Source organism: Carya illinoinensis, chromosome 10 (genome assembly GCF_018687715.1).
Source record: "Carya illinoinensis cultivar Pawnee chromosome 10, C.illinoinensisPawnee_v1, whole genome shotgun sequence".
Lineage (NCBI taxonomy): Eukaryota > Viridiplantae > Streptophyta > Magnoliopsida > Fagales > Juglandaceae > Carya > Carya illinoinensis.
The window spans coordinates 4,857,033-4,869,324 of record NC_056761.1 but is presented as its reverse complement, the minus strand read 5'-3'; the positions used below and the strand labels follow the sequence as shown (position 1 = coordinate 4,869,324).

Here is a 12,292-nt window from a genome sequence, read left to right as displayed (position 1 = left end):
AGATCAGTTGGGCTCGTTCTATAGCTCAGAATGATAAACTGAGGCCCATGCCTTAGCCCAAACCCAAAACACCACTCGACCCCATATTCGCAAATGGACTCAAGCTGCCCCACTTAGTACTTTGAAGCTCATGTTCAAAAGCTAAACTCCACTGGTCTCCCATTTCCATCGCCCTTTTCCTCTCTTATCTCAAACTTCATAACCGTGCCCGTGAATTTCTTCTCGTGCGGCTCACAAACTTGCATATAAAGGTTTCGAAATTTTGATAAACGGGATGTGAGAGAGAGAGAGAGAGAGAGAGAGAGAGCTTCCAATCTGGTAAGTTTGCACGTCGTTAACACCTCAATGAAAATTGGATTTACACGTCTTATTGTCGATTGTATATTGTTTAGACCAAAGTAAATTATGTAGCAATTACATGTAAACCTTGCCAACTAATGACAAGATAAAACCACTTGAATTACTCCAAGATTACTCCTGGAAGTTGGGAAGTTTTGCACACAACCCTCATCCATTATAACGTGTATCTATGCATCTGTCAAAAATAATGCCCAAAACCCATATAAGGAGTATCGGGAAATTTTTAAGAATTATACAAAAGTCAAACTTTTACAACACGTATTATGCCGATGACACGATTCTGACAGAAGAAAGTTGGTTTAAAAATTGATGTCCTGCATTTTTTGCTAAAACTGAACCGAACCTACTCAGATAGAGTAGATTTCAGCTCTCCGTTGTTTTGCAGCTCCATTACAATGTCACAACCTCCTATTAGTTCGCCTTCATGGTAAAGCTGAGGAAAAGTTGGCCAGTTGGAGAGGACCTTCAGCCCCTGCCTCACTTCATCATCGGTTAATATATCAAAGAACCCGAAATTTACGCCCACTTCCCGTAGGGCATTCACAACTTTGGAACTGAATCCACATCTGGGAGCATCAGTGGTACCCTTCATAAAGAGCATTACTGGTGAACCACTTATCAACTTCCTCAGACGATCTTCAAGAGTTTCCTTCTGAACAATACCTTTCTCCACTAAGGCCTTCTTTAGTTCCCCACTTCTCTGCATTTCCAGCACAATGTCCGATCCACCAACAAGTTCACCCTTAATATATAATTGAGGGTAACTGGACCAGTTTGAATAAATTTTGAGTCCTTGACGGACTTCTTCATCAGAAAGAATGTCAAAACACTCGAACTCCACCTTTTCTTGTCTGAGGATTTCAACTACCTTCTGGCTAAAGCCGCACTTGGGTTCGTCTTGTTTTCCCTTCATAAACAGCATAACTGGGCCTAAATTGATCAGGCTTTCAATTCGAGAGGTTAAGATGGAACTTAGACCAGTGGATTTAGAGATTCCACCCTTTCCATTTCCAGGTTCGTTCACTTTTACCTCATTAGAAGCATTTGTATTGATCCCGTAATCTCTGAAGACTTCTTGTAGTTCTCCACTCTCATGCATTGCAAGTGCCATATCACACCCACCAAGAAGCTCTCCTTTGCAGTAGAGCTGAGGATACGTTGGCCAGTTAGAAAATCTCTTCAAGCCATCATGAACCTCATTGTCAGATAATATGTCAAAGCTCCCAAATTTAACTTTTTCCTTCTTCAATATTTCAACAACTTTTTGGCTAAATCCACACTTTGGCTCTTCAGGGCTTCCTTTCATGAATAGCATGATTGCGTGAGAATCAATCAGCTGCTGCAGATTCTTTTTTAATGCATCACTAAGGCTGGGTTGGACTTGGTTTTCCACTTTGGAAGATCCGTCTTCTTTAACAAGTTTTTTCACCGTTTCGCGAAATGCAGGTCCCGCAGCCTGACCAAGGCTGGCAGGAGCAGCAGGTTCTCCAGGGTTAATTGAACCGGCAACTTTGATAACTTTATTGGTCAAACTAGATGGATCTGCACCCTCCAATGTATCAACAGTCTTACCATCCTAAAAAAAAAAAAAAAGATTTACCACAGGTGGTATTTGAAGAAGGAAGAGATAGAAACAATTATAAGAAGTCCCAAATTAAGATGCAATGATTTCTAATGAAGACATTCTGATAAAAAGTTTTAGAAGCAGTGATCTCTAATTCTCTAATCATACAATTACAAAAACAATGGAGTTAACTTCAGGCAGTAGAATATCAAACCAAGAAGTCCCATATTATCTCAACTCTGAGTGTTGAACAACAGTTCAATAAGAGTTAGAAAAAGGAAGAAGAAAGAAGAAGAGAAAAGAAGGGGGGGGGGGGGGGGGGGGGGGGGGGGGGGGGGGGGGGGGGTTGGGGGGGTACATACCAATTGAGATACTGAAATAAAACTACCATCAAACCTTACACAACAATATGACAGTTGAGACTTGGTAAATACAATCATTAGATTACTAGAATGCAACAATAATTACAAAAGCAACTGGACCATGTGTTTGGGGGAAGGGGGTGAAAGCAAAGTTTTGAAATCTGTTTCGTTCAACGTTTCGGTTGAGGCATTGGAACGGAATATTTCGATATGGGTATGTTTCGGGATAAACAATAAATGAATAAATTATATATATAAAAACTATATTTCAAAATAACATCAATGCAAGTTTTAAAAATATACATTCTGATAAACTTGATAATATTATAAATCTCAAAAATATACATATATGTAAAACGCATTTATTAATATATTTATTTTATTTTTAAAACTATAGTAAATCCATGGAGTTGACTTGCATGCAGAATTTTTATAAACTACAATAAATTTAACTTGACAAGGAAAACGTAAAAAACAAGTAAAAAGTGATTCGGCAATTGGCAGAGATTTGGAGTCTAGTGCACAAAAAGGGGTATTTGGAATCTAAAAGTACAATCTTGTCCCTCATTTTTCAACTTATTTACAAGAGAGCCATTCCTTCAATGATAATATTAATTTCAGACCGGAATCACTATTCCGGCCAAAATACCATAATCCGGCCGGAATTGACCAAAATTGGCCAAAACGGCCGGAATTTGACCCAAAATGAAATAGATACCTACCCCATGCCGGTCCCTGTTCTGGCATGAAAAATTCCAGCCATTCCGCCTGGAATGGAACGGTTTTTAAAACTTTGGGTGAAAGCGTTTCTGGGCGTGCTATGAGTTTGAACAGCTTCATTATTCTTCACATACAGATGGGGAGAACCATCATCCAAATCGGCCATTAGCAATGATGGATGAATACTAGCGCATTTTTCTACAACTACCAAGTTTCGCCGTAGTGCATAATTTTACACATTTATCATTAATTTAAATTTTTGTTCATGCTAATGGAAAACAAACACCGTATATTAACATATACCACTCGATTATGAGTAGAGTTCAACTACACACAAATCAATGTGTAAATGCACGACTTGTTAATGCCCATTACAATTAAAAAAAATCAAAACATCAATAATTTTTCATAATAACTGACACAGCAGCGCAAACTATACACACAGGAAAACAAGTATTCTAAAAAATAGTAGCTGCAAAGATTTAGGATGAGATAACGACATAGCGTTCTCGTCAATATTTCTATCCCTGATACCATTGCATCCCACTTTAAAAAACAGCCTAATGAACTAACAATGGGGATAAAAACAAAATTCCACATATCAATTTTCAGAATAACTTTTTAAAAAACTAAAAATCAGCACGATTATCCAAAACACCCTTCCAGCCTTTCTAATGCACAACCAACAAAAATAAACCTCGAAAGGAAAATTAAACAAAAAAATGGAAATATGCATCAAAGCAAACCTTGAATAGAACAAAGAAAGGCACCACGGAAACCGAATAAGCCTCCGATATCTCAGGTTGCTCTTCTGCTTCAACCTACAATGTTTTTTTTTTCCCGAAAATTCAAAAACAAAAAGAAGAGAAAACAATGGGAAACTAATAAGAATATGATAGAAAAAGATATTGAAAGCGAAAAAAGAGGATGAAAAAACATGATAAAGAAAGGAACCCTGAAGAAAATCGGTGGAGAGATGGGAGAAGACTTGGTCCATGGGCTTGGACGCTTCGCACCATGAGGCCCAGAAGTGTAGGATAACCGGGGCGCCACTCCGCACCGCAATATCCAGCTCCGCCATTGACTGCACGTCCTTCACCGACCCGCCCATAGTTCGACACTTGTGAGTATTACCAGTCCCCAACCCTAGGAGACACAGCGAGCGAGCCTCTGTCTCACTTTTGCTTGTCGCAAAAATGGCGAAGACGATCGTGACATGTTACCATTCAGGATTCTTCTTGTGGGTCCCTGTTCAAGCGTCCGATGTTTGATGGCAAATTCGTCTAGACCAGGTGGCACAGCTACTAGATTTTGGCTCACACCATTTTTTTTTTTAAATCAATGCATATTAAAAGAGTTTTCCTCCTGTATATTAATTTACGTATTAATATTAATTTTTTTATATTTAAAATTTAAATTAATATTAATTTTAATAAAATTTACTTCTTAAATTAATATACCTATTAATAAATAGTTATACCTGGAACTAAATTTTTCTATATTAACTTTCCGAAGTAACCTTTGAATACCATGCATTGAACCAATTAACCGTTGCAGCAAACAGAGGTTTTTTTTTTTTAAATGTATTTCTGCGTATAAAATAAAGCTTGACCCAAAAAATCATTACAAAATAGTCTAAAACCATCCGCTTAAAAATATTTTTAAAAGAAAAAGTCTAAAACCATACAAAACCAATAGATCTCAGACTCTGAGTCAATCGGCCAGTGTAAAATCAGAATCGAATGAGCGATTAAGTACTCGTTTAATTATACAGTTTAGATAAAATGAATATTTTATTAAAAATTAAATAAAATATTAGTGTAATATAATTTTTTAATATTAATTTTACTTTAAAATTTAAAAAAATTAAATTAGATGAGATATAATGATTATAATGATTAAATTATAATAAATAAAATTATAATGATTAAATTAGATAAGATGAAATAGTTTAGTATTTGGTAACCAAACTAGGCCTAAATAACAGATACATGTGTATTCTTATTCCAATCAACCAAAATTCTGATGCAAGAACGAACACCAGCGCGTTTGGTTAGTGGAAAAAAAGGAGTAATCCTCCCAACCGGAGTTTCCTTTTGAATTACAAAACTCTTTGCTTATACTAGTAGCACCGGTGACTGCTTCTCAATCTTTGAGCATTAACGAAAGAAAAAGAAAAAGAAAAAGAGAAAAAAAAAATGTCAAGCAATTCAGGGCATTGAGAATAGTCGAAATGGCAGCACCAAAGTGGGTTTGCGTGGCTTCCGTTTTCCTGATCTTTGGACTCAGCTGTGGTATTGGACAAGGTAACCCCTTCGGCTTTGGCAGCGGCCAGGTTTCTGGTTCTCGGCTGGAAATTGGGCACTGTGATCCTGACTACAGCGCCGGTTGTGCTGGAGGCGATGAGGGTATTTTAGCTCAATGAACCAGATATCTATTGTAAATCTATTGGCATTTTAGCACATGTATGTATAAAAATAAAAATCGGATACAGTATGATAGTTCATTGGACCAAACAATCGAGATTTTACTTTATATATGCAACTGTACAACCATAATTCAGTGGACTTTCCTGTGCAAACTTGGCCACGCGAGGATGGTTGTTTAATATCTCAAGTGCACGCTCCTTAACAGCACCAGTGCCCATCCCATGAACCACAAAGAGAACTGAATACGGCCCGCTTGCAGAGATGGCCATGTCAAGGTGGTAAGAAGCTTCTTCCACTCGCATACCACGTAAATCCACTGAGTTCTTTGATGTCTGCACCAATGGGCCATAAGAAACCACCTCATCCTTTTCGACCTCTGGATGACCCTGCAGCTCTGTGCTCCGGCGGCCCTTCAGTACAAGTCAAAGTTGATCAGATTCATGATTTACTGTATTCAAAAATTCATCAAACAACTGCAACAAACACTAGGGTTGATTAAGATCTTTGTCTTAACTAGAAAGATCCACGTTCAAGCATAATATTTGCACTTCAAAATATTGGGCGTTAAGAACTTGAAAAAAACTAAGATACAGTGATCTAAATCACTTCACACAAGGTCAATGGTCATCTGGGCTTAAAAAACTTTTCACACGGATTTTGGAAGGAAAATTTCATCCAAGTTCCAGTGACAAAGTAAAACAGTAGATACAACTAGAAAACAGTTGTCTGCAAGAACTGCAATTAATATGGACAGCAAAGAAAGAAACTATATTCAAGTAGAAGGCATCAGAAAAACAAGAGAGACACCCCAAAAAGACGTGATAAAAACAGCGACATTGTTTCCAAGCACCCAAAGAGGTACACTGCTCAAGAGAAAGGAGGATGCCATAGAAGACCAAATGCAGTTTTGATTATAGTCAATGATACTGTAACGCCCCAATGGAAAGCTCAAACCACATGTCCTATACTCCAAAAGGACTGGTCAATAATACAATTGGAGCCCCATTAGAACATTATAAAGAGCAAGAACTTCCCCTTCTCAAGCGATGTGGGATCCAATACACCACTTACCTTATCCTTTTATCATATGCGGTATCACAGATACTGCAAGAACGAAATTAATAGGTAGTGAGGTATACAAAATAAAATACCATTTGAATCCTATTTCCACCAACCTGATCACAAATCTTCCCAGAAACCAACAAGCATAATGACAAAGATATTGAACACAAACTGATCTGATATACATTACAGTTTCAAGAAAAAAGAAAACACATACAGAGCTTCTCAGAAGTGTGATTCTACCTAGGAGCAAAGGATGGTTGGGTGAAAAGAGAGCCAGGACCAAAAATGAATCAGGTTAAGCAAACATACAGAGAGAGAGAGAGAGAGAGTTAACTTCAATTGATGCAGAATACATCCAACATTATAGATAAGTGGAGATTATTCTAAGCAGGTGATGCAAGGATGACATCTAAGAGTAAAGGCACACATATGGAAACCCTTGATGTAAGGTGGAACTATGAAAGGCTTTGTATGCACATAAACGAGCCTAATGCCCTCAGGCAAAGTCAAATTGATCGAATTAATCAATCAGATCATCCAACTCGGTGAAAGTTTGGTCGACATCCCTCCTTGCTTAGGTGAATCCTTGTATGTGCAGAGAGATTAGGCACAATTGATGCTCAGTTTAACAACTCATCCAGTTAAAACACCAAAAAAACATGATAGGTACGCCGTCAACAGAATATCTTAACTCCTGCAAAGCACTATTCATACCTGCTGTTTACTTCGGACAGAACGAGTTGTCGCATTTCTTTTGCTACTTGCAATAGATCTGATGTTGCTTTTCTTTAGACGGACCTTTATTTTACCATGCTGTACTAGGATATTTTCATCATCCTCAGGTGCTTCAACTACAGTAACTAACTTACCTCCTAGTCCCTTGACAAAGATTTGCTCTCCAATTTTTGGTGTATATGATTTGGTGTCCGTTTCACTAACAGAGAGAACATCATGAGGACAGTGAGCTGCAACAACAGATGCAATTTCTGATTCTGATTTCCTAATCAGGGAATTAAATTGATCAGCACTGGTAGTTCTGAGTTGATTTTCAAATTCCTGCAACACCGTTTCCAGCTGAGATTTTGCAGTCTTTAAATCTTGTTGGACCCGCTGAGTTTCTCTTGCCCTGAGAGCTGTTTCGCGCCTATCAAGATCTTCTGCCTCATTTTTTATCTTCAATCATAACATTTGACAGCAAGGAAAAAACAAAGGAAAAAGATAATCAAACAACTGTCACAGTAACTGATTTAAGAAAAGCATATCATTACAACTCAAGTCACTGTGATTCAGCTTCATATAAATGAAGCATTATGTTTGAATTTTGATGTATGGTCTAACATTGCAAAATGCCATTTAATTTTCCACTCAAGGTTTAGAATGTCCTTTTCCAAATATCAAATAATTTCTGGAACTTAATCTTCTCTGGGCACAGGATTCAGGAAGTAATGGTGGTAGAAACCATTTAAGGGATAAAAAAAAAAAAAAAAAAATAGATTCTCCAAATCTCAATAAAATTGTCAAGTATTCAAAAAAATAATCAAATTATTACATCCAGGGTTTTCCTCAATTGGATTGAGCATCCTACTTAAAATAACTCTCTACCAATAAAGTGAGAGATTTAGACAACATAAGATATACCAAAACATAAATTTGGTTACAAGTTCAATGCATGCACTCAGATATGTGGCCGTGCATGGCAGCTGGCCCTATCATGTGTCAACGTACAGCAGTTCTCTCATTATTTGTAATATTGTATAGTTGTAGTATTTTAGATTGTAGGCTACACATGACACTGCTAAATATCAGGCGTAATCTAGGGCCTCACATGCTAGGCGGTGCTACACACAGTGCTGTCAAGCATCAGACGTAATTGAAGGAATCACATGTTAGGTGGTATTCCCGCTCAAAATAGACAGTACATAGCTATGTAAATTTGTTCTATAAAATGGGAGGAAATCCTCTGAAAGGATCATTGAATCCATTTGACATCATGGTCCAAGTATGGACAATTGGAGCTAATAATAGCAAGGCCAATAAGTTATATATTAATGGAAACAGTACAAGATTTGTTAGATATTTGAATAAACCTAAATATTGCAACACACTGGTACACCAAACAAAAAAATTCATCCGCACATTAAGTACTCAGAACCTCATCTAGGCCTAGGTTGGATTTTCAAACATTAATCTTGACCCTATGATGCATGTTCAAAAGCAAATGGCAATGGAATTAAGCATTTTCTGACATACTAGAATTTTCAAAAATACCTCGTGATATAAATCCATAATTTCTGCATGAAGAGATGCTGCTCTTCTGGCTTGAGCCTCCAATTTGTTTCTTTCCTGTACAAGCGACTGATATAACACGCCTTTCCGCTCTTGTTGATTTTCTGGCTTTAACCTCTCCACCCACTGTTGAGCCTGCTGAATTATATTTAGATCAAAACCAATTGATTCAGCAATACTTAACGCATTTGAATCACCAGTACTTCCCCAGAGAATTTGATAAGTAGGTTGTAAGGTTTCTGGTGAAAATTCCATGGCTGCATTCTCGAATTGACTATCTTTTTCTTTCAGGAGGCTCAAATCGGCATAATGAGTGGTCACAACAGCCAAGTTAACACGGTCTTTGAGGTACTGCAAGATGCTAGTGGAAAGGGCCACACCTTCTGAAGGATCAGTTCCACTACCAATTTCGTCAATAAGGACAAGCGATTCTTTTGAGGCCGCTTCTAAGATGTTACAAATCCGCGTTATGTGGCCACTAAAAGTTGAGAGATTTTGTTCCAGAGACTATAAAAAAGAACCAGAGTCAGACTAAATAGAACAACTAAAAAGACCTAAGCATTAATCTGCCATAAAATGGTAAACAACAACCTGGTGATCTCCAATATCGGCTAGAATTAGATTGAACCATGGAAGTCTTGGGCTGTTCTTAGCAGGTAAGAACATGCCTGCCTTTGACATAAGAGATGCCAGGCCCAAGGTTTTCATTGAAGCAGTTTTCCCTCCTGTATTTGGTCCAGATATCACAACCACCCTCTTTCCACCTTCAATTTTAATGTCTATTGGCACAGGGAAAGTAGATACACCTGACAAACTTCCAGAAATCATTTTTCCATTTCCATCACCCAACTGAATTGCATTGCCAGAATAAGATTCAAGGGGATCTGAAGATTTTCTCAGAGAGAGCTCAAGGAGCAGAGGATGTTGTATACCATCAATATCTACCGACAAAGCATAATCTGCTTCACTAGAAATGGCCTCACAATCCCCTGCAGTGACAATTGGACAGACCCCGTTCATCCACTGAGCATAGCCAGCTCTTGCAAAAGCAAGATCAACTTCTAAAATTCTATCCAACAAATACTTGATCTCTATTTCCGATTCTGCTATTTCAGATGTGAGCAAGCTCAAAATTGCTATCTCCTCAGCTTTCTCAGAGTTTGAAAGCCTCACTTCCATATTGTTCAACTCCACAGCCTCTTTGGGTTCCATAAAGTATGTTGCACCAGAACTACTAACATCTAATACTACACCATCTGGAAGTAAAGATCGGTGGGAAGCCCTAACACCAACACACATCCTCGACCGACGCTTGGTTATCAGAGGTCTGTCAATTGCCCCAGCCTGAAAAATCCGAGATGACACTTCCTTCAACAGAGAATCCAAATTTCCCATATTCCTCTTCCTTTCTGACCTAATGATCTCCAAATCTTCGCTAGCTCTATCAAGGATGATTAACAGATTGCAATCTATGCAAAACTGTATTTTATGTTCTAACTCCACTTGGAAATTGCAGTCCTTCAGTATTTCAAGCAGGGGCAAGTACCTGTTTGAATACATTCAGAGAGGTAAATTTTCATTCCTCGATTGAAAGTTCATGTGGACCATTTCAGCATTCATTTATGTAAAATCGTAGTAAAAGTAAGCACAGCACTCAATATGTGAGTGTACCTTCAAAACAAATTTTATTGAGGCCCCTACTGTGAGAGGAGAATCCATTACCATATGATAAATGCTTCTTTCCAGACTGTGTCAGGCAAATAGGACAACCTATCCAGAGATGGATCAGAGAAAACTGATTACACATAGAAGGAGCCTTCAGAGCCCTGAGAAACCTACTTTTGGAAAATATTAAAAAAGTGTCTATTGTCTTAAACCAGTTCATAGAACAGAACCGAGAAGATCCAAAATTATGAAACATTTTTTTTTATAAGTAAAATTATGAAACATTTTAAAAGAGAGCCCGGATCAAATTATGGCTTCTTGACTCTAACTGTAAGAAAACGGAAAAATGCTTAACAACCCACTTAAATATGCTTCTCCTATATCTATTTCCAGAAACTTTTGAAATTTTAGACGAACCAGTGCAGTTCTTAAGATATTCCCATTCTGCATCTATTTTATTATGATAAAAGAAAAAAAGAGTCTTTTTGCTTCTGATGGTACTATCACTAGCGCAGGTAGTTCCTCGATTTAGTCGAAGCTTCTGTAAATTGATTCCTGGTAGTGGTATGTAAATGGGTTTAAAGTTTAAATGGGCGCAACCATTTAATAAAAACGCCAAAAACCAAAAACTAACTAATGAAGACGAACGAAAACAATATCTCCCACTTAATCAAAATAACTCCACTCAGTATATACCTACTGATTAACTCATCAGGAAAAGAAAGAATATACATATCGTGTAAACAATACGCATTATGCCCATTATGAGGTTGCAATAATACCAATACCTCCCCCCATTATAACATCCACTGAAAGCCCCCACTGTTTCCTCCCCGCCATTGCTTAGGCATTCTATTTCTCTAAAAATTTATCAAAAATATCAATGATAATAGCAATGCAGTACCTCTCGGAGCAATCTCCGCTCGCAGCCAACTGCTCCAACTTCTCGCACAATCTCTTGGCCGCACGCAGCGTTCCCCGCATCGCGCAGAGCTCCAAAATCGTGAGCAACTGACCCGAAACCGCTGAATCCACAATCCCAGAGACATCCTCAATCCCAGAGAAATCCAACGTCCAAGAATCCATCATTGCCGCCGCCGCGGCCGTCTGATCCAGGAGCTTCTGGCTCTCCTCCCAGGTTTGGCCGATGGGGATTTCGACATTTTGGACGACCGAGGATCCCATGGTGGTCGATGTGAAGGAGGAGAGCTGCTTGCATACCGAGGGCCATTCTAGGATTTTGAGGGTTTCGGATTGGAGGGTCTGGGAGAGGGCGAATCGGTCAGAGTTTGACTTGCGGGAGTTGGAGAGCGAGAAAGAGGGTTTGAGGGCTTTGGGGGATAGAATTGGGGGTTTTATGAAAGAGGTAGGAAGGTTGGTGATCAGTTGCATTGGAGGGTTTAAGAGAGGGAGCGAGTTGACTCGGTAAGTTGGGGTTGAGTCTGGGTCATCTCTGTCTCGGTGAGAGATTTGTTTTCAATCCTATCCATTTGAATTCTGGAGGCCGTAAAAGCAAGTGAGCCACGCCTGCATACTTGCACTGGGGCTTTTTTTCTACTTTTCTAGTAGCAGCGTACAGAGGAGAAATGAGATTTGTTTAGATGCGTGCAATCACATCTGCCACTGTCCGTCAATTTTGGCAATTAGAAACTGATGACTACTATCGAAAAAGAATTTTATTACGTATAAATAAAATTATATATTAATTTACGTATAAATATTAATTCATTTATATTATATATTTAAATTGATAAAAAAATTTAATTATACATTAATCTATATATTAATTTAATATAATTGATCAAAAAATATATTTTATTAAAAATAGTGTTAATTTAAAT

General features: G+C 38.1%; 2 protein-coding genes across 3 annotated transcripts; both read right to left on the bottom strand.

The window, feature by feature from the left end:
- Nucleotides 1-536: 536 nt before the first annotated feature.
- On the bottom strand, nt 537-4,312 carry LOC122280159 (monothiol glutaredoxin-S17-like). 2 transcript variants are annotated; one of them, XM_043091164.1, is made up of 3 exons: nt 3,944-4,312; nt 3,753-3,827; nt 537-1,936 (listed from the first exon to the last, which is right to left on the bottom strand). In XM_043091164.1, exons 1-3 carry the CDS (start codon nt 4,115-4,117, stop codon nt 704-706), a joined length of 1,482 nt encoding a protein of 493 aa, XP_042947098.1. In that variant the 5' UTR covers nt 4,118-4,312; the 3' UTR covers nt 537-703. The 2 variants fall into 2 exon arrangements, with proteins under 2 accessions (XP_042947098.1, XP_042947097.1); XM_043091163.1 differs by having other exon boundaries at nt 3,995-4,312.
- A 665-nt stretch (nt 4,313-4,977) lies between these two features.
- LOC122279066 (endonuclease MutS2) lies at nt 4,978-12,038 on the bottom strand. Its single transcript, XM_043089385.1, has 5 exons — nt 11,356-12,038; nt 9,378-10,332; nt 8,769-9,293; nt 7,215-7,673; nt 4,978-5,845 (listed from the first exon to the last, which is right to left on the bottom strand). The coding sequence occupies exons 1-5, from the start codon at nt 11,841-11,843 to the stop codon at nt 5,534-5,536; spliced, it is 2,739 nt and encodes a 912-aa protein (XP_042945319.1). The 5' UTR covers nt 11,844-12,038; the 3' UTR covers nt 4,978-5,533.
- Nucleotides 12,039-12,292: the final 254 nt, after the last annotated feature.

Bases quoted from the DNA above. Each gene is read 5' to 3' on its own strand.
- LOC122280159 (XM_043091164.1), bottom strand. From the start codon at position 4,117: ATGGGCGGGTCGGTGAAGGACGTGCAGTCAATGGCGGAGCTGGATATT. The intron at 3,828-3,943 runs GTTTTTTCATCC...AAAACATTGTAG, and splicing joins AGGGTTCCTTTCTTTATCAT to GTTGAAGCAGAAGAGCAACC. The intron at 1,937-3,752 runs GTTTGCTTTGAT...TTTTTTTTTTAG, and splicing joins CTTTCTTTGTTCTATTCAAG to GATGGTAAGACTGTTGATAC.
- LOC122279066 (XM_043089385.1), bottom strand. From the start codon at position 11,843: ATGCAACTGATCACCAACCTTCCTACCTCTTTCATAAAACCCCCAATT. The intron at 7,674-8,768 runs GTATTTTTGAAA...TTATGATTGAAG, and splicing joins TTATGGATTTATATCACGAG to ATAAAAAATGAGGCAGAAGA. The intron at 5,846-7,214 runs GTATGAATAGTG...CTTGTACTGAAG, and splicing joins CTGTCCGAAGTAAACAGCAG to GGCCGCCGGAGCACAGAGCT.